This window comes from Gopherus evgoodei, chromosome 7 (genome assembly GCF_007399415.2).
Source record: "Gopherus evgoodei ecotype Sinaloan lineage chromosome 7, rGopEvg1_v1.p, whole genome shotgun sequence".
NCBI lineage: Eukaryota > Metazoa > Chordata > Testudines > Testudinidae > Gopherus > Gopherus evgoodei.
In genome coordinates this window covers 32608502-32631842 of record NC_044328.1, presented here as the reverse complement: position 1 = coordinate 32631842, position 23341 = coordinate 32608502, and the positions used below count along the sequence as shown (strand labels likewise).

The following is a 23341-nucleotide window of genomic DNA, read 5'->3' as shown; positions in this document are numbered from 1 at the left end:
AATTCTAATAGATTAGTGAGGCATTATTTCCATTTAGAAAATCTATGTTGACTCTTCCCCAACAAATTATGTTCATCTATCTGTCTGAGAATTCTGTTCTTTACTATAGCTTAAACCAATTTGCCTGATACTAACGCCAGGTTTACTGGCCTGTAATTGCCATCATCACCTCTGGAGCTTTTTTTCATTAATCAGCATCACATTAGCTATCTGTCAGTCACCCAGTACAGAGGCTGATTTAAGCGCCAGGTTACATATCACAGTTAGTAGTTCTACAATTTCATATTTGAGTTCCTTCGGAACCCTTGGATGAATACTATTTGATCCTGGTGACTTTTTACAGTTTAACTGATCAATTTGTTTCAAAACTCCTTCCTGAGACCTCCATCTGGGACAGTTCCTCAGATTTTTTTTGCCTAAAAAGGATGAGTCAGACATGGGAATTTCCCTCACATCCTCTCCAGTGAAGAGATTTCTATTTTGAAAAATTTAACCCATAGGGTAGAGACACTTATAAACTGATTTTATGGAATATAAGTGCGATCAATAAGACTATCAAAGAAAAGGATATTCTTCATCACTTGAAATGTATGGGATCTGATAGAATTTGCCTCCAAGGGATGTACTTAATCATAATGGTACATACCAAATTGCAGAATGGCCGAGTTGGTGAGGTGTATGCAGTTTTTCATAAAAAGAAAAAGGGATTACTCAAAAGAGGATTTTCCAGTACAAATGATGCATGTTACATTAAAGTGTGGTTCCCTGGGGAAAAAAATGATACTTTTATGTCATGCCAAGGAGGAGAGAAATCATACAGGGTATCTTATAACCTTGTTGTCTGTGCTTATAGTTAATTCTATGATCTTTTTTCTGGTACTTAGATACCACAGTGACAGGCACAGTATGAACACCTAGATAATTAAACGAAGTACATCCAGCTCCATACACAAGAAGTCATACTGTCGTTGTCTAAATCCCAAATGAAAAAGTCATGATGGCACAAATAAGTAAGCGTTCCTTGAAGTTACTGTGCACAGTACACTCCAGAAACAGTATAAGTGAGAGTACTTAGTAAACTGCCACCTGACCATAATATGGACAAGAAAAAAGATATACCACTACCTAGATATAATGCCACTTGATATAACACGAATGTGGATATAACGTGGTAAAGCAGTGCTCCGGGGGGGCAGCGCTGCGCACTCCGGTGGATCAAAGCAAGTTCAGTATAACACAGTTTCACCTATAACGCGGTAAGATTTTCTGGCTCCCAAGGACAGCATTATATCAAGGTAGAGGTGTAATTGATAAAGACTAAAGTGAAGAAAAATAAGGAAAATTAATTACTTAAGGTCTAGAGACAAGATGGGTGAGATAACTTTTATTGGATCAACTTTTGTGGGTGAAAGAGACAAGCTTTCGAGCTCACATAGAGCCCTACAGCTTGAAAGCTTGTCTCTCTCACTAACAGAAGTTGGTCCAATAAAAGATATTACCTCATCCACCTTGTCTCTTTAATCTCCTAGGACCAACATGGCTACAACAACACTGCATTACTGAAGTTCTGTTTATTGTAGGATAGGGAAAGTGAGAGACCATGGCAAAGTCCTTAAATGCAAAGGCTCCGCCCACCAGAAAACAGTCAAAATCTGTCAATCACAAGCATTCCGAACATAACCATCCTAATTCTAAGTTCAGCCAAAAGACTTTCAGAGCAGGAAAACGGAGAAATATAATATTGAAAGAGATACCACAACTTGAGAAGCAATCCTGACTAGAGGTGAGAGAGATCTAGGATACGCAAAGCAAGGCTAAGACTAACAGAATTTTCCATAAACAATTCCCCTTGTTTTAGGTTCTCTCTTCCCCATCCTACAACAAACATTAAGATGACATCTTTATGTTATACAAATTCAGCAAACATTAAGACTTTAGGAAGGATTCTCTTGTGGAGCTGTCAAAAGCATATATTCCATCCCTGTTCTGCTCCAACGTGACTTAGTGAACAAGTTAATTAGAGAGACCAAATTTAAAAAATAGTAACAGGGCACTGTAATCAGCCTTCTCTGTCAAAGAGCTAGCCAGACCTCAGACATAGAGAAAAGAGGCATCATCCCATATGCACTAGGTGAATATGTTCCTGATGGTTAAAAGCCTTCTCTTCCCTCCTTGACACTGAGCTAATTAATTTTGAATGAGAAACATGGTCAGTAGAAAGCAGAATAGAAAAAAATGGCTGGTGTGAAGTAGTTTAACATGATCAGTTCGGCCTAAGAAATGTTGGAAGGGGAAGCATCCCAAGGAGAGCACCTTAACGGCTGATAATTCTGAACTGGGCGAGGAAGAGTTTATATGTTCAAGTTCTCAAGACTGTGAGCCCAAAAACAGAACAGTGAGGGAAATCACATAGATCTCAAGAATCAAGAAATTCCAAAGTGCAGAACTGAAGGAACCTAACACATACATATTTAAGTTAAGTGACATTTCTATAGAATTCCTTACTAAAGCAAAACTATACAAGCACTATAGTTAACTACTTTGGCTAAAGAGAAGACTGACTTTCCCAGAAAGTCAACACCACTGTGAACACTGGACCAAACAAATGAAAGAAGAGAATCTATGCCATGGAAGAGGAACCACCTTAGAAGCTGTCCATGGTCATCTCTTACCAGAGACTGTGGAAAATAAAACCCCAATTTTTGCCACAAAATAATTCCTTGATAATTTATGTCCAGTCATTCCTAACATACTTGGGAGCCCTAAGTAGGTGATTATAAATTATCGGAGATTAAGAGTTAGTTTAAAGTAGTCTCTTATCATTGAATAGGAGAAGAGATGCCTGCCTAGCACCTCACCAAATAGGAGAAAGGGTGCTGAGAAGGGGCAAGAATAGGGCACCTGTGTGTCAACCTTCAATCTCCTAGGGAAAAGGAGCTCCTAAAATACATTGTCTCTACAGGCACAGCATTTCTAGTAAAAAGAGAAAGCTGTAGGCTAGGGCACATGGAGCTGCTAAGGCAAACTGCTTTCTTAGCAGCAGCAGTGGGACAGAATTTTCTCTAGTGATAGAAGGTCTTATCTATAATCATCAAAAGGAAGAAGAGAAGATTCCTTTAGGCAGGAAACAGCACCCACACTGCTTTGGGTTTGGGGAGGAGCAGAAGTTCCCAGCCTGCAAACAACCTGGTCATGGACTCTGGAGATAGAGAGAGAGAATGAACCTGTGACGGTACCTTCCATAAGGCTCTATGAAAATATGCTTAGAATGTGTTTTATGCTACATATGCCATTTAACATATATCTGTAAAGATTACGATCTACTGAACGTATTAATCCTATTTGCATGCATGTATCATTTTTGTATTCCAAGTTATGAATGTTGGCTGTGTATTACCTTGATTCCTAAATAATCATAGTAGAGCATTTGGTCAGTTCCTGGAGAAAGGAATATTTAAATTAAGTACCTAATCAAGAAACACTTAAAGGACAATGGATATTGGAATGCTCCAATCCACATAAGAAGTCTACTTGAGGACATTCAAGGTAGCACGTAAACAATGGATGTTGCCTATAAAAACTGTGAGTCATGCATGGACATGTGACTTGCCCAGGTGACTCCAAAACTTCATCTTGGAGCTGGACTTTGCATAGGAGTGAGGAGGGGTTCTCCACCCACAAGAGAAAGTCTATTTAAACACTTGGTAGACCCCTCTGTTTTGTCTTCAGCTGGCTAAAGAGAGAGCCTCTCCACCCTCTCCAGGATACTGAAAGAAACTGGAATGAAGGACAGAGACTGCAAGGGGTATGAGTGATTGCTGGACCCAGGCTAAAAGGAGATTAGTCTGTAAAAGGGAGCATTCTGGAACTGGTGAGGATCTTATCTGTATTCAGTTTGATTAGACATAGATTTGCACATTTTATTTTATTTTGCTTGGTGACTTACTTTGTTCTGTCTGTTACTACTTAGAATCCCTTAAATCCTACTTTCTGTATTTAATCAAATCACTTTTTACTTATTAATTAACTCAGAGTATGTATTAATACCTGGGGGAGCAAACAACTGTGCATATTTCTCTATTAGTGTTACAGAGGACGAACAATTTATGAGTTTACTCTGCATAAGCTTTATACAGGGTAAAACGGATTTATTTGGGTTTAGAGCCCATTAGGAGTTGGGCATCTGGGTGTTAAAGACAAGCACACTTCTGCTGGCTGCTTTCAGGTAAACCTGCAGTTTTGGGGCAAGTAATTCAGAACCTGGTTCTTTGTTGGTGCAGACAGGAGTGTCTTGATCAGCAAGACAGGGTGCTGGAGTCCTGAGCTGGCAGGGAAAACAGGAGCAGATGTAGTTTTGGCACATCAGTTGGCAGCTCCAAGGGGGGGTTTCTGTGATCCAACCCGTCACAGAACCACTGGACAATTTGGTTATGAGAGCACTCACCAGCCAGTGAGAGTCCTTGTAGGCAAAATTAGTCATGAAGACAGTCATACAGGAAGTGTTAGTTGCAACATCAAGTCAGAAGTGAAGCCAGATGGTCTCTCAGCTGGAATGTGTGAGGTAAGGAGTAAAGGACCGCGAGATGAATCTGGAAGAAGAGGAAAGGACTCTGTCTGAGTGTGATTCACAGGTGGAACTAACCAGCATGAAGTTCTTTTCTTTGGCATTACAGCACAAGAGGCAGTGCAACAAGTGTTCGTGTTAGGAGAAAAACAGCCTGTAGCAGCAGAAGTGAGGGAAGGATCACACTGTAAATACAGAGGCCAAGAGGATCTAGAAAACAAAAATGGGACCATGGCAACTGTGATGGCAGCCAGGACTCAAGAGAGACACAAGTGGATGAACAGCTCTCAAGTTGTATGGCAAGTTGGATGAGCAGGCAGAAAAGCTAGGCAGTGTTTCAGGGAGACTAAACTGAGTCTTAAGAACAACACTGATTACTTCAAGGAGGCTACTTTACTCTGGGCACATCCCAGGTCAGAGAACTCCAAGGGAACTGATGAAGATGGTGGATTTTTCAGCTAGTTCCTTGAAGAAAATTTTCTTGAATGACTGGGGACCCGTATCTGTGAGGATCTGCAGCAAAAGAGTCCATTCCCTTCTTTTACCAGTATCCATATTTCCTATTTTCTTCCTTCTAAATGTCTTGTCTCCTTGTCTCTCTTCTATACAAAAGTTGTAAGAAAAGTTTAGAAAAAGAATTAGATCAAAGTACTGTGGTCTGAGGTTGCACTCAACTCTTCCAGGACAAAGGAGGCAGAGAAAACGGAGAAAGAAATAGGTGGCATGGTGCCTTTACACTGATTTTGAATAACAGTGTTTTACCTCCATTCTTTCTAAAACATGCATTCACAATTCTTAAAGTAAGGACACTCCTGTATAGGATGAGGGAGAAGGAGATGTGTAACAAAATAAGAGCTCCTAAAAGTTTAGTTGACTTGCACCTTGTTAAAGTATGGGAGGAAACCCATAATATACAAAATGAACTGCTTTGATACAGAATTATATGGATAAACGTTTTGTGCCCAAATTAACTGCAGCAACAACAAATAAAAATTTGATGAACAAATATATCCATACAAACTAGAATATGCCCATGGCCAAGTGGCATCTCTTTTTATAAGACATTAATGGAGAAGAATTGTTGAAATATAGGAAGAAGCTACAAAGAAATAAGAAAAACAGAGGAATGAACACACAGTGTGGAATAAACTAACAAAACTGAGGAAAAAATGTAATGTATTAGTATGCTTATCCAATATCCTTACTAAATACAGACACAAAAATTCTATGATGGTTTCTAATAAAGCTTGAGAGATTCATAGAAAAGTTAAACAGGGTTTATTGCAAGAATGAAATCAGCATACAATTTGAGGCGAACATTTAACTGTATTCACCTGGCCAAATTAAAGCACCTGGATAATTTTTTTCTCTCTTGATTCATGGAAAGCCCTTGGTTGGATTGAGTGGGTAATTTAAATACTTGGAAGGAGGAATCTATATCCATATCCAATATAATATATACCTATATGCACATATATGCGGGCACTCACATGAGAGACAAAATTGGTAAGGCCACATTGAATGGGAGCCCTCTTCACCTTTGCTCTTTACTCTACTTTTAAAACCCCAAGCAGAACAAATGTGAGTTAATGGGAAAATTGCAGGCCTCCAGGTGGAAAATATAGAACATAAATGCACTGCTCTACAATGATGATATCTCATTGTACCTCACCCATCCTTTCACATCCGTGCCAGAGGTGATATTAGAATCGGATAGGTTTAGTCTTGCATTTAGGTACAAAACAGAACTACTCAACAGGATTAATCCTTTATAGTCCATTAATTTGAGAAATTCTGTTCCTTTGTTTGGGTGTACCAAAATATATATAAATAAATAGTTAAATACCTAATATTCAAGTTGCAACTTCTTAAGAGTTACCTAATAATTACCAGTAATTACCAAAACATAAAGTTGAACAAACCCAGCCTTTGCTGGAGAGAATGTGAACTCACCATACACACTTTCTAGGCTAGGATGTGTTTGGAAGTACATTTGTTCATACATAAAATTTAAAACATCCTTGAGGTCTGCTTTGATAAAGTTAACCTATTATGCTTTGGGAGACAGTCCCTCAGATGTACAAAACAATAAAGAGATATTTATTCAAAATATATATCATAACAAGGAAATTCATCACCACACTATGACTCTCCAGAATAAAACTCTACAAATTATGGTCTGGCTAAATACAATATGAGAAACATCCAAAGTCTTTATGATTTTCAAAATTATACCCAATGAAGTCTCTTTTACTTCAATAGTCAACAATTTATTAGGCAAGTATTATTAAGTATTGGATTACAGAACTATACCTGTGGCCAAAGAATCAAAACATGATAGGAATAGCGCAGATACAGTTCTCACTTCACAGCTCTTTCTACCATCACAAAAGCTGTCAAAAGAGAATCAGAGAAAAGAAATGTCTCTTGTGGACCTCTCTCTACCTTTTCCATTTCTCTTCATAGACATAGAAAACTGCCATAAAAATCCAAAAGGATCAGTACATAACTGTCATGGTCATTAAGCTGGCAACAATACAGAAGGCACTGTATGGTGCTTGCAGAAAATGTATGGACTCCATCTGAACCTCAGCTACTATAGACTTTGCTTCCTTTTTCTGTTTCTCCAGGAGCTAATCCAAAAAAGGTGCACATATCCTCAAGAGTGGGAATCCATATAGGCATTTCTTAAAGGAGAACTTCTAATGTTTTGGGGATTCTTCAATGATTTCCCGGGGGCAGTTTTAGATGCACTTTCTTCTGAACGATTACATCACAGTTTCCATACAAATGTGTCAAGTTATTAGAAGATAAATGATCCCACGTTTAAAGCATAGATAATTGTAATTTTAACTTTAATTGACAATTAGTTAACTAGATGGCTATTAGTAGCTATGGAGATTTTCCATTCCATTATTCTGAATTGTAACTCTGACTGGAAGTGAGATCTCTGCTTCTTCCACAGTGTTACGATGGATTTATATTATTCGTTTTTTTAAAGTTCCAGAGAGAAAAGACCTTTATAATTTGGAAGATTGGTCAACAAACAGACAGTTGTAAATTTTAATATATATTCAAATACATTAAATGTGATTACTGTACTTTATCTCCTCTTTTGTCATGAGCAAACCATAAATAAAAATTAAAAACAAATATAAAATAACAGCAAACATGCATGATCGAGTCAGAGAAATGGGAAGGTGTAACCTCAAAAATATTTGGCATAAACAATCTTCCAGTTTGTCTCTCTCCAAATATGAACCCATTAACACCTACAAAGATACAGTTCATTCGGGGTGATCTATAATGGGATTATTACTCATACACCCAAAGCATGACATTTTAATTTATAGCATCCGGTAATTCTCAAGAAAGACATGACTTTCATATCCTGACATGTTTACCACTGTAAGGCTAAGCTCATTATTAACATAAGTCCATTTAATAACTTCTACGTAGTCTAGAGAAATTGTTTCATTTTAAAATCCAGTAGAGCATGTTATTTTACCTGTACATTAAAAGTGTAAATCACAAGACAACTGATCATATTGAAATAGCATCTCTAAGCCTGTGTTGTGTTCATTCAACTTCTTATTCAAATTATTGTGACAACCTGATTTGTCTCCCCAATAACAATAAACATATGGCTCCTGTGTATTTGACACCTTTAAGCTGTTTCCAAGGACCTTGTATATTATGTGAGTAATGCATGCACATATTTTAACCTTGTAAGGCTCCTGACCACTGTAGGTAAATCAAGTAATTTCAACTGATTTTCAGTCCAAAATCTGCTCTATTTTATGTAGAGCTGCCCATATTCCAAGGGACTCTTCTGGTAGCCAGAGACCACTGGAACACAAAGTCCCCTTTCCTCTGAAAATGCCCCATTTTCAGAGCCAGAAAAGTTTACAGCATAGTGCCACTACACTGGCTCTATGTCATATGGAAATTCCCTTACTCCCCAGGAGGAATCTCCATGGGACCAGCTGAGCTATCTTTCTGGCTTATTTGTGTCACTATGGTGCAATACAGACCAAGCAGGGACCAGAATCTGGTGTAATTTTGCTTAGTCATAGACATTTTGAATTACTTGGCTAGAATAGAGCTTCCTCACATAAATTGTCTTTAAAGATTTAATTTTTGTGTCCAGGTTTGGAGTTAACCACATGCACCTATCTGACTTATAACTGAGGAGGAAGGATGGCTTTGTGATTAAGGTTGTGGACTTGGAATCCAGAGACCTGGGTTTAATTTCAACTCTACCACAGACATCCTGTGTGACAATGGGCAGGTCACTTAGTGTTGGTGCCTCAGTCCCCCACCTGCAAAATGGACATAATAGTACTTTCCTACCTCTCTGAGGTGAAGATAAATTCATTAACTGTGAGGTGGTCTGCTACTATGCTGATGAGGGCTATTTAAGTAACTAAAGAGATGCAGAGAATGTAACGTTTCCATTACATGATCTTTTTTCTAGTTGTTTATAACTTTGTCAAAGTAACAGTTCAAGATGAAATTTTCCATGCTGAGTGTATGCCTCAGATTGAACTTTATCAGAGCATTTCAGCTAAAACAGTCCAGCCATTTCTGAGAAACAGGTAAGGGGGAAATAGGCTGTTTTGCCCATCTTACAAATTTTTACAACTGTTTCATTGAGAAGTTCTGTGCTGTGGAGCAGGGACTTGACAACCACCAGGATGGCAAGGAGGGAAATTATTCTAGTGTCAGGGACATGTCTTCTGCAATGCTGATGAAAATCAGCTCAAATCTGGTCAAGCAGGGCCAGCCCACAATATTTTGGAACCTGAGGCGGAGAGCTCAAATGATGTTCCCATGCCCCCTCACTTGGGCCAAAACTTTGAAAGGTCTCAATTCTGTCTTCTTCCTGTTCTACTCCTCTCATGGTACTGCTCTGCTACCTACCCCAATAAAGGAGAACTAACAACTTAAAATGTCTTGTTCAAAAATTTTAAGTAAGACTTCACATTCAAACACCTGAACAGCAAATGTAACTTTTCTTGTCTGCATAGTAAACACTGGCATTTTTATCTGTTTGAATAATCAAAGTGGTTCTTTCTGTGCCTTCTTGGTTGCAAAGATCTGAACGGGTTCCTGAAGGTCCACAGTCTGGGCCGGCTCATATTCTATTGAGATGGTTGTAAGGCCAATCAGCCTCTCCTGTGTCACTGTGCAGTGTAGGTGTGTTTTTATTAACTTCAGCTTGGAGAAGCTGCGTTCTCCACTAGCAAGTGTTACAGGAAGTATTAGAAGTATGCGCAGAGCAACAAAAGCATTTGGAAAGAGGGTGGTCATCTTATTTGTGCACATATATTCCAGAACAGCCTTTGGAGTTAATCCTGCTGAAATGTATCTTGAAAGGCTTTCAGTTCATCACCTAAATCACTCGCATCAATATCACGCATGTCATATGTCAACACTGTCTCTAGTGCCTTGCACTGCTGGTGTAGGTCATTTTCAGGTATACTGAGGAATTTTGGAATATCATACAACATCCCAAATACACTGCCATGTTCCTTGAGCTGCATGAAATGTTCTTCAACTGACTGTATTGCACAATCTAGCAACTGGTTAAAGAATTCAACTTTGAATTGTTGTTTGGGATCTCTTATGGGATTATCCCGTGCCTTGTAATCAAAATGTCGTCTTCTTCAGTGACTCTTGTATTCTTGAATGAGTGGGAAAATAGCTTCAGTGTGAAGTTCCTCTGCCAACTTCTGTGCACGCTTCAGAACGTTTTGAAATCCCCCATCTGACCAGTAAGACTGTAGGTATGACTTTGCTTTGTCCAGTTGTTCCATTGCTCCAGATATATCAAGGTCAACACCTTGGAGTTTCTTGCTTACAACATTTATTTCAAACAGTATGTCATGTAACAACACTAAGCCACAAAGACATTTGAAGTTATGTATGTTTCTGGTTATTCCATTTCCCTCTGCCACTGTTCTCCCACGAACAGTTCCTGTCATAGCATTATCCTCCATAATGGGAATTATGGCATCATCTATCTTCCCAATTTGGTGTTTGATAGGCTTTATTGCCTCCACTCGACTTTCCCATTGTGTGGCACTCAGTGGTTTCAGTGTCAGAGAGGATGTTCCCAGATGTTGCTTCAAAATTTGCCATCGATGAGTTGATGCAGAGAAAAATACATAGATGCTTTGAATTACATTAAAAAATTCAGCAGCCTCACTAGACACTGATGCTGCACCACAGACTACCAAGTTCAGTGAATGAGAACTGCACGGGACAAAAAAAGCTCTAGGGTTTAATTCTTGGATCCATGTCTGCACTCCTCTGTTCTTTCCTCTCATATTGGCACCATTATCCTAGCCGTGACCTCTCATGTCAGCTATCGCAATTCCCGTATCTTCAGCTTTTTAAGAAGCACATTTGTCATACCAGTTCCTGTAGTATCATCAACATCAATAAATTATAGAAAATGCTCTTTGACCGACACCATTGCAGGGACATTTTCACTAGGTTCTGTTGTTGTTATAAAATGCACCATTAAAGTCATTTGGTCCATATGGCTGATGTCAGGTGTGCAGTCCAGAATAACAGAGTAATATCTTACTGACTTCAGATCTGCCACAATCTTCTGTTTGACTTTCGCTGCCAGTAACTGTTATGATCTCATTTTGAATTGTTTTTCCAAGGTAGTGGTGTGTGTACATTTCTTGGGTGGTGACTCTTCTTAGATGCTCCTGGAGTACAGCATCAAATTCAGCCATCAGCTCCACAATTTTAAGGCAGTTTCCATTGTTTGGCACATACAGCTGATCTGAAGTGCCACGCAGTGCTAGGTTTTGGGTAGCAAGCATTCTCACAATGGCAATGAGTTTTTTCAGAACATTTTGTCAGTAAAGAGACTCTGATACAATCTTCTCTTGATGTTGATCATCTATGGTGGCCTTTAATCTTAGTCTCAACTCAAGCTCTTTCCACCTATGGAATGCTCCCTAGTGACTTGCTGCCTTCTCATGGTATGCCAGACTTTTCCAGTCCTTTGTTCCTGTAGAACCCAGTGTAGCTGGAACATTATTAGACTGGAAGAGTTTGCAACGAAAACAGTATGCAGTATTCTGGGTTTTTGAGTACATAAGCCATGGCGTCTCCGCTGTGTCATCACTGGGGATTTCACGCCAGTAATGTGTTGGATGGAAACTTCTATCTTCATTGTGTTTGGGGAACAGGAAGTTTTTCTCTTGCTGTGGCCCATGCAGTACAAGGAAGTCCCTCAGGCTACTGCTCAAGTGGGTCCACAGTCCTAGATCATCTAGACTTAAGGAACCAAACTGAGCAGCAGCTGTTTCTTGCGCCTACACCACACTCTTCTCTGATCTACACTTTTCTTCAGGAATGTGCCTGGTTACATCCATTTGAGATGGAGATATGGATGCTGCGGTAGCTGCCAGGTCACCTGCACTCTGACTAACTGGAAAATCAGGCATCTCCTCACCACTCACATCCTCACGGGGGCCGGAAGGCTCACCGGGAACATTTGTGTCTATTGTGACAAAGTTCCTCCTCTACCTTGGTGGGTCCTGCGCTTATTGGCAGATTTTCTCACCTCAGTGATCTTCCCCACAGTCTGGGTCAACTCCTCCTGTGTCTGATCAGGAGTTGGGAGGTTTGGGGGGAACCTGGGCCCGCCCTCTACTCTGGGTTCCAGCCCAGGGCCCTGTGGATCGCAGCTGTCTATAGTGCCTCCTGTAACAGCTGTGTGACAGCTACAACTCCTTGGGCTACTTCCCCATGGCCTCCTCCAAACACCTTCTTTATCCTCACCACAGGACCTTCCTCCTGGTGTCTGATAACGCTTGTACTTCTTAGTCCTCCAGCAGCACACCCTCTCAGTCTCAGCTCCTTGTGCCTCTTGCCCCCAGCTCCTCACATGCACTTCCTCTCCTCTGGCTCCCCCCCCCCCCGACTGGAGTGAGCTCCTTTTTAAACCCAGGTGCCCTGATTAGCCTGCCTTGAATTGGCTGCAGGTGTTCTAATTAGCCTGTCTGCCTTAATTGGCTCTAGCAGGTTCCTGATTATTCTAGTGCAGCCCCTGCTCTGGTCACTCAGGGAGCAGAAAACTACTCATCCAGTGACCAGTATATTTGCCCTCTACCAGACTCCTGTACCCCACTGGTTTAGGTCTGTCACACTAAGTATCTCAGGAGAGCTCCTTCCTCTTAGATAGAAAAGCTTCCTTTGCTTTCTTTCTTTTTCTGAATGCTGCCCCAGAGGGGCGTTTTCTTCTTTCACTCATGACTGCTGTTCTGTGCCAGCTCTAGTGGCTCTCAACACTCAATTGAAGGGGACAAATAAGCAGGCTGGTAGCAGGGCCTGAGTGAGAGAAGACATCAGGGTCTTAAGGGCCTAACTAGCTCCTACTACTTCAGTTGACTGCCTGTTCTCCTCAAGTGGGTTCAGGGAAGCAGCAGGAAACAGGAAGCTCCCTGAGAAGCTGGTGTTCATCAGTCCAGGCTCCTGGGGGTGCTAGACAGATACATAAGAGGCTGCTCCTCCTCTCTCTCTCTGCAGCTCCTGCTGCTTTCTGTTATTCCCTCTCACCTTTTCTCCTGCCTGCCTATTATCTCTCGGGCCCTCCTTCCTCAAGCACAGCGCTCGACCATCTCTGTGCATCGAGAGCAGAGAGAATACATATGCACCAACAGCAGACAATTTTCTACACTCTGGATCCTAGTGACCCCCCCACACACCTTCTGGCATCTAAGGCGGCCACCTTAGTTCGCCTCATGGTAAGGCCAGCCCTGTGGTCAAGTTATAACCTCTGAAAATGTTTCAGATTACACATGATCAATAGAGGCTTGCTGAGAGTTTGGCAGCTAAATTCTCTGAAGAGTCCATCTGCTCTGAGCATGCTCTGTCCCTGCACAGCTGCTATGTGCCAAACAGACTGCACAATTATGCTCCATCCAAAGATTATAGGGGCTGAGTAGGACTTTCCCTGCAATTGTTCCTCCTGGCAGCTGAGAGCTACTGTGGCGCAGATAATCAGAAATGAGAGCAGAAATAGCGTCCCTTGTGCTTTCAATGTATCCATTGCTTGCACGGAGGCAGGGAAGAGGAGGAAGCAGCCTGACTTGAATGCAGAGCAGTGAGGAGCACAGACAAGGTGGGGATAGAAGCAGAGAGGCAGAAGAGGACAGGAGCAGAGGGAGACAGACATAGGAGTTGGTGTGTGGAATTGATAGAAGCAGAGGGGAACAGAGACAGGATGGTGATAGACCGAGGCAGAAGGACTTATAACCACTAGGGAACATTCCTCTTAACCTGGAATCAAACCCAGGATTTCTAAGTCTCAACATTATTTCTTGACCATCTACAAATAGCTATGAAACCCTCTAGGGGCTGAGAATAACAGTCTACTTCCACCAGTTGCTCCATAAACTCAGGTAGCAGTGATCTGTGCAGAGGATCTAAAGGTTCTAAAATGAAACATGGGTGTCAATATGTTTCACATGATGGGATTTCTATTTTCTCAGTTTGCTTTTTTAGAAATCTAGGAAACTACACACACAAGATTATATCAAAAGAACATTATTAAGATTGCAAGGTCAAGCAGTCAAAAGTTACAAAATGCCATAATTAAGGTTGCCCATGCAACCTTAATTCAACTCCCTTGTGTTGCATGCATTATGATACATGATTTAACGACATGATCACATGCATATTTTTTCTGAATAATTTAACATAGTTTTTTTGTAGGCAATAGATAAATAGATAGATCCCAGAAATCACATATTCAGTGTAAATTTAGGAATGTTTTCCATTTGGAGTCACAGATGTCTATCTTGGAACACACAAAATTGTAATACGGTACACAACAGTTGTGATGTCAAAATCACAGCATATTTCATTAGTAGATGATAAGATAATAACAGTGACATTCTGTAGATTCTGATGTGACTGTTCTCTTTCCACATTCCTGAAATTTTGGTTTACCCATTGCATCCTTTGTATAGGTAGCAATTTTAAATTAAGGTTATGCAAGTGGAAGTGAAGTAGTATTTTAAAGCAGGTAGAAAGGTGTTTTTTATGTGCTGATATATGTATTTTGTAGTAACATGCAATAAACTGACCACCGCCTACATTCCAGAAAGTATTTGTCAGGTAGTAGCCACAGCCAGAGGCAAGATATCTGACTAGACAGAACTGTGGTCTGGCAATTCTAGTTGAACATTTTAGAGACCAAACTGCGGCAAAAATGTATTTATGAGGGTAAAAGTACAAAAAATAAAGAGATATGGACACATGACTCTATAATGGATAGATTTACAGAATTTACTGGGCTCCCATATATAAAATGAGTATTCTAATAGAGAATAAAAGTTGTCAGAGTAGTTTGGATAAGGCTAGATTCTTTTGGATGGGGACTATTTTTTTGATTGTACAGAGCCTCAGATAATGGTCCTTGACTGGTGGGCTCTAGGAACTAACATAATACAAACAACAACACAACAATTTTACATATGGTTCAGGATTGCTCCATAACAACTATAGTCTAGATTAGAATACTGTACTTACCTGATTCTAGAAACCAGCACTCAGAAGAACACAATATTCCCTTATATTAAACCCTTCCTGAACAATTACCTTGCCAAAAATGAATGGAAGAAGAAAAAGCTCAGAACCATGATGCCACGCAACAGGCTAAGGGTATAACTACACAGCCGCTGGGAGTGTGCTTCCCAGCATGGTTAGACAGACCCACACTAGCTCCAGGTAGCATGCTAAAAATAGCAGTGTGACTATGGCAGCATGGGCAGCAGCTCAGGCTAGCTGCTCAAGTACAATCCTACCCAATCCCCTGGATGGCCAGCTTCTGCCACCACCCGTCCCTCCACAGCCACACTATTTTTAGTGTGCTAGCTAAACTACCGCTAGCATGTCTGCCTACCCATTTCGGGGACCCTCACAGCTGCTGTGTAGACAAACTCTTAGCTTGATGAACTGCAATGAAAATCTATGCTGTGCCTAGATTTGTGGTTCATTAACCTTCTATATGTAGCTCCTTTTGTGTGCTACAAGATTGACATTTATATGGTAGCCATTCCTCAATTTACACTATGAAAAAACAATTTATAGGATTATAATCTTATTAACCATTGGGCCAGACAGATGCATATGATTAGCTAATATTAGAATTTAGGAATCAACAATTCTTTCCCACCCATAGCTCCCTCTATCCCACAGTTTTTCCGCCTTCCGCCTCCCACTTAGAATAGTATTAATCATTGAATTGTTGACTCAAACCTTTTAACTCTAGACAACAGACATCGATATAAATAAAATAGGGTGGCATAGAGCCAGATATAATTACATTTTTTGCATATATTATTGTGAATGAATACTATTTCTTATTTTAAATGAAAATTCAGTAAAACTTGATTTTCAAAAGTCAAATATGTAACTATTATTGCTTTATAAACCATTTCTGAACTTCGTAAGTAAAGTTCTGCATTCTGTCTTGCTGTTACCTAAGAGCCTTCAAAACAATGTGTTTTCTAGCAGTGCAATATCAGAATCATGTTTTCATTCTCAGGTTGAAATGTACTTATACTACAACAGTTTCACTTTTTAAATTCTGTTTCTTTGACATTACTAAGTAAGAATGCTTGAAAATATATCATGAAGTACCGCTTTTACAGCAGAAAAAGGCAAACGTTTTTATATATACACATATACCTTTTGAGCAAACCTGTTGTTTCTTTGATATTGTTCTGAAACTAAACAATTTACAGTATATGAAGTACAATCTATTAAAGTTTATGATACGGTAAATAATAAAACCACAAGTTACCCCAAGTCTAAGACATGAACTATCAGCAAGAGTTTGCTGTTTCGATGTACATACAAACACATTTTCATGTCCTATTAATGTTTAAAATGCCATAAAAGAAAAACTACATTTACCTGTTCACTGTTAATACTGATAATTTATCTTTAATTCTTAACATTTAGGAAACTATTAATGTAAAAACATGTAAGAACCTCTGGGCCCTCATTTATTTTTCTTTTTTACAGTTAATGTACGGTGATTTTAATGCAAAGATTTTTAGACTTCATAATTTAAATAGTGACATATTACATACCTTAAAAGTGGAAAGACCATATAGTCTTGCAGTGTGAACAGTCTCTTGGGAAATATTTGTAATGTTAGTTATGAAGTCCTCAAGGTATTTACAGGCTTGTTCCAGGTGTGTTGTGTTTATGATGATTTGCACCAGCTACAAAAGACCAAAATTCCAGTAAAATGCCCTTGCATCAACAAATATCACTGGATTTTTTTTAAGAGTTATTGCTTTCAGCCACTGCATTGCTAGTAGATAATTACAGTATTACAGGATACAAGTGAATAACTGCCAATTTTAAAGCCAGAATGCAAAAACTGCTTACAAGTCATACTACAGTGTACATGCGAACAGTCAAAAGTTTAAAACCAAAAATTATAACCATCAATTCATTAAAAAGAAATTCCATTTTATATTGTAAGACTGATACCATTAAAAAAAGATCATGCCAACCAAATTAATAATTCCATACCAGAAATATCTCTGCATTACATTAAATGTTAAGGTCACAAAGTGAAAGTCAGAAGTTAGGAAATTTCAAAGTTAAGATTGCACCCTTGTGCATAAACTATGACCCAGTATTATATGATATTCTCTTTTTCTGCTGGACCCATGTCTTTGTTCAGTACACAAAACAGACAGGGCTTAGTCAATGAAACAGCATTTCAATATTTCTTAAACCGTCACTATACACTGTGTCGCCCCATGCCTCATTTACTGGATGGCAACCAAACCTTGCCCAATATAAAGGATTCTTCTCTCTCTTTATAGCCCTTATTCATTTTAGTAACTAAGCACCTCAAATATAATAAAGATTTTATCTTCACATCATCCCTGAGAGTTCAGGAAGTACCCTATTTTACAGATGTACAACTAAGGCATAGAGAGATCATGTGCTTTCCCAAGATACTATAGACCCCATAGAACCCAGGTCTCATAGCCTCAGCCCAGTTCTTTTAACTGCAGCATCACTCATCAGCTTTCAGTAGACCCATGCTGCCACCATAGCACAGCATATAACTGCAGGAAATGAGACATCAGACTAAGAGCTATCTACACAGTGAGTTAGTGCTCCGCAAGTCAGAATATGATCTACAGCACACCAGCTTTCTGTGCACTAACATCCCATGTGATCACTGCCACAGAAGAATGAAAATCCTAGCATACACCCCACACTGGATATTAGCGCACAGCTAGCCAAAGAACTGTATATTCACCCCCCGGCTTGCTGCACACTAACTTGCCATGTACACAAGCACTAATTCACTTTCCAACCCCGTCTCATTTTCAGTCCAATACACACCCTGAATGAAGCTGGGGTCCTGTGTAAAAAATAGTATGCAATCATGTAATAAAATATTTTTTTGCAATGCACACACTAAAGGAGGACAGGGAACCTTAACTTTGTTGTTTCTTGAACTGATTGCTTCACTTTGCAGCTGTAATTTTGTGTGTGTGTGTGTGTGTGTGAGAAATTTCCTATTTTTAAAAATAAGAAGAAAGAAATTCCACCATGTTCTTCTATTTGTACACAGCAGAAGAATGCTCTGCACTGAATAATATGCAACCAATGAGGCAGGAGCCCTTAACTCATTCCTTGAACACCTATGTCTTATTGAACAGGACTCCTTCAATGCAACCCTTCCTTCAATATGCATCCACATATAAACATATATTTCATTAGACCCAACACACTACAGCTTTGTCATTTTCATATGGCAATATACATCTATACACCTTCCTCCATTTCTATTTCTTGAATTTATACATAAAAGTGTTTCTTGCGATTTAAAACCAAGCAAACTATTATATTTGTTAACCTGGTATAAACCTTAGTACTACAATATAGCTGGATTTATGAAAACATGTTTAGCAGTAATTATCCTTTATAAAAAAAAATCTTTGGGCTATGTATTTTTTAACTTACCTCTGTTAAACCTATGTGTGGCTTTTTGATGAGGTTTTGTAAACAACTACTTAAAGTTCTTGTTAGCAGCAAATTTGTAGATTTTCTAAGCATATCATCTATTTCTGTTGAACTGAAAAACAAAGTTTTGGATACCATTAAACGGATATAAAGTTACAATACTTTAACTGAAATACTTAGCACCTTTACATCTTCACATGCTTAGCATCTTCAACATGGTTTACAAATATTAACAAACCCTCTCTGCTATGGTGGCTCCAAGGTTGTCTTTGACTCTTCCTCATCTCTGCCTTGGTCAATTTCTTTCACATGTGTGGATACTGAGTCTATTTAAATGGCACCAACATCTACTTCCATTGTTTCAGGCCTTTCCTCTGTTCTGTTCTTTTCCTCCTGCCCTAGTTATTTTCTCCTCTACCAACTCATGGGTGTGCCACAGTTTAATATTCAATATATCTCAGAATTATATCCTTGTAATTAGATGGATTTAAAATCCCAACACCAAAATCCAGGATCAACATTACTCAACTCTCACTGCACTTATGCTATATGAATTTCTGAGCTTGCACCAACAGTGCTTCACAACCACTTAGGGAAAAGCACTGACTGGGTTATCCTAGCATTCTTTGTTATCAGATGTTCAGGCCATGTAACCACGGTAACTAGTAACTTGTCAGTCTCCCCATGAAAATCCCATTGGTGGAAGTGAAGAAGTCCAGTCGCTCCTCATTGTCACATAAAGGTAATGTGTGGTGATCAGAAGGCAAACGGGAGTCAGGAAACATCTATACGTGTTGCAGAAATAATATCTGTCTATTGACTTGGTTAAGTAGTTAAAGAAATTTAATCAGCTTCAGTATAATTAAAGTGACTAATCTGTCCCCTTCTGGCAAGGACAAAAGTATGCCTTTCACATCCTTTTCAACAGAATCAGATATCAGAACATTAACCTGCTTCCAATCTGAAGTGACTGGTTGGGAGTTCTGTAACCAGCCAATTACAAGGAAAACCTCTTTCTTTCTTTTTTTGGCTTCAGAGGGGTGCCTCCTCCCCAGTATCATTGCTGCAATGAATGAAACATCCTCTCTAATTCTAACATTTAACACCACACACACACACACACGCACACACACAAAAGAAAATCAAGCCCACGACATGTACTGGCAGGTCATGGAACACCTTAGTGGGAATTAATCACTGGCCAGGAAAATTGTGCCAGATGAACCGAAACACACACTACTAGCACTGTGTCACCAGCAGCTAAGCACTTTAAAAATCAGAAACATAGGAACTTTCATGCTGGATCAGACCCATGGTCCACATCCAGTCCCCTGTCTCTGGTAGAGGCCAACACTGGATGCTTCAAAGGAAGGTGTAAGAAACCCTGAAGTGGGCAGATATGGGGTAATCTGCTCCCTTACAAAGGCCTCATCCTAATCCAGAATAGTAAGAGATTACCGTAAACCCTGCATATCTTTTTTGTTATTATTAACTATTATTATTTCTTGTTATCCATATAAACATCCATTACCTCTTTGAATTTTCCTAAATTCTTGGCTTCCATGTCTGATGACAATGAGTGCCACTGTCTGATTATACATCGTGTAATATATTTCCTTTGATCCGTTTTGAGTTTGCCACCTTTAAATTTCATGGAATGTTTGCTTTTTTGACCATACTGCACATTGATCAGAGGTCTTTATGGAGTTGTCCCTTTTGTAAGTTAACATAGTCAATTTAGAACCCTAGGAGGTGCACCATCAACACACATTTTCCCCTTCAATGAGCACTACTTTGTATTTATCAACACTGGACTTCATCTGACATTATTTTGCCCATTCACCTAGCTTGCCTAACTCTCTCTGAAGTCTTCTCCAGTCTTGGCTAATCCAGATATCAGTGTCATCTGCCAATTGTTCCACCTCATGCTTGTCCCTCTTTCCAATCATTAATAAATATATTAAACTCCAGACGCAATACAGAATCTTGTGGCACCCTGGTGTTAACCTTTTGGCATGATGAATTGACATTTTTTCCTATTGTCTTCTGTCTCTTAGCCAGTTTCTGATCTGTGACAATATTTTGCCTCTGACCACATGACTATTTAGTTTTTTTAGTTGCCTCTTGCAAAGGACCTTGTCAAAAGCTTTTTGAAAATCTAAAACTATGTCAAGCTGGTTATCTTTATCAAATATTACTGACATATTCAAAGAATTCTAATAGATTAGTGAGATACAATTTTTCTTTGCAGAAATCATGCTGGATAGATCCCATCATATATTAATTATTCTATTTCAAGGATCACCCTAAAGCCATTTTAAAATAGGTAGAACATTACAGGATATTGGAGGGTACCTAGTAGCTGTTTTTAATGAGGGACTGCAAATTTTTGCCAGCAGTTCAGCCACTTCATACATGCTCCTCAGCACTCCTAGATTTAAACCATCTGGGCCTAGTGACTTGTTGCTTTTTAAATAATCAATTTGTTCCACCACTTCTTCTGGTAACTCAATTTCTGATAGAACCATGTCTTTACTATCAAAACCAATCAGGCCTGGAGTATGCAGCCCTCTAACATTCTCTATGGTGAAGACTGATGCAAATAAACCATTTAGCTTCTTAGCAATGTCCTGTCTTCCTTAATTGCTCACACACCCTGGAAGAAAAAAATCAGGAAACCTACCTGGAGATCATGCCAGAAGTTGGTCCAGTGAAAGATATTATTACCTCACCTACCTTCTCTCATATCCTGGGATCAACATGGCTACAAAACACTGTTACTTTAAGACTAAGTCAAGGAAACAGCCACTCCCTTTTGTGTCCTCTAAGAACAAGCTGTTCCAAGAGCAACCATTAAAATCTTGAGAAATTGCTTCTCTAAATTTTGTCATATTGTGTAACTTATGTGACTTGTGCATCATTTTGTAAAATTTCACAGCCTCTCCAATCTCTCTCAGTACTGTGCACTCAGTATCTTTTTCTTAATCTAAATGCCCTACTAACACATTTACATTCTTACTACTTAGGTTTTGTACCCCAAGATTCAACTGTGTGGTCTTATCATTCAACATTTTTACACTGACAGATTCTATGGAATATTTTTGATACAGTGCTACTCTGACGGGTTTTTAATATGAGTTAGAGTCTGCTGGAAACTAATCTGGATTGATTTACTTGATCTATACTGTGTCAAACTGCTAATAGAACCCAATGTTCAGAGCAGAAGAAATAACATGGGTGCAAAACACATTTAAGTAATGAACTAAAAATTATTGGTTGCTCAGAGTAAGTCACTTTCCAATCTACACATCCTGAATCCTTTCAGGGAATCACTCTCAGCTTCTTTTCACTTTTAAAATTATTAGCCAAGGCTGGGATTCTCAAGGAAGCCTAACACAGTTAGACCCAATTCCCAGTGAAAGTCAGTTGGAGACGGGCACTTAATTCCCTCTGCTCCTTTGAAAATCACTGCCCAAGATTCCAGAATATATTTGGCAATGCTACTGCTGAACCCTGGTGATGACTGTCCTGTGACTGTGACTCCCCAAACAGCTCCCATACTCAGTCAGAAGAAATGCTTTTTCTAATGGTAGTGGTGATAGTGGTGATAATCCACTGCTGCAGGGGAAGATAAAGGAGGCCAAAAAATTAAAGGGCATGTAAAAGAATTATTCTGATCCTCTTTTTTACATGCTTTGAGAGCTAAGAAATTAAAAGTGCCATATAAGAACTAGAAATTATTATTTGTAATTTATCAGGGAGCAGCTACAAACTGAAGTATTCAGCAGACGACAAACTGGATTTAAAAATATCAAGGTCTGGATTCAAGCCACAGCCATATTTTGGACATCCCTAATTTTACAGGCCAGTCACTGCACATTTTAAAGGTTAATCACTTTCCTTAATTTTTTAACCTCTCACAGATCCAATGGATTTTTCCACGTTATAAATTTTTTCCATTTTCTATTAACTAACTCATATTGCTCAAGATTGCCCTGCAGATTAAATATTCTCTCTTTCCCCAGGAGTTTTTTAGAAATATGTAAGTCTCACATATTAGATCTAGGAATTCTTAATAGAATATATAATTTCAAAATACAAATAATAATTTGAAGGTTATCCATTTCATCCTTTAATAGCTATACACTGTGAGAGTTATCATAAAAGAGCATAAAAACAATTGCAAAACTTCACATTTGTCTGAAAGATACAAATAGAATTTCAATACCTCTTCATTACACCAAAGTCAGTAAAATTAAGTATGAAGAGTTTCTAGAATTCATGTTAAAAAACTACAAACAAATGTTAGCCAGCTTCCTCTCCCCAAACCTGAGTATTTCATCTCTAATCAGTCACGTAGACTTTGCATCTTTGATTTCAAGCAAATTCTTCCAATTGGCAATAACCTGTGGCTGGCTTTCAATGCATGTTTAAATTCTTATTTTTCAACATATCAAGTGTGAATGGGAACAAAATTAATAGTGGTGTTAAATTGCTGAGCTACTGGAAATTTTACATCTCCAGAAAACTGCCATTGCCACTTTGTACAACACACCAACACTACTCTTAAGAAATACATCAGGCAAAACACTTAAAAGCAAAACTGTATCTTTAATAAATGAATCACCATCTGAACACACTCGTCTCACATAACAAAATCCTTGAAATCCACATTTTTATATGGCATAAAGAGGTATTGCTATAACAACAGTGATTTGATGAGACATTATACCCATAATC

General features: G+C 39.0%; 1 protein-coding gene across 1 annotated transcript in view; it reads right to left on the bottom strand.

Moving 5' to 3' along the window:
* Positions 1 to 23341, bottom strand: part of EXOC6 (exocyst complex component 6) — a 193626-nt gene that overhangs the window by 70941 nt on the left and 99344 nt on the right. The window contains 2 exon segments of the mRNA XM_030568678.1: positions 16696 to 16830; positions 18602 to 18713. Of these exon segments, the coding sequence (XP_030424538.1) occupies positions 16696 to 16830; positions 18602 to 18713 (247 nt within the window).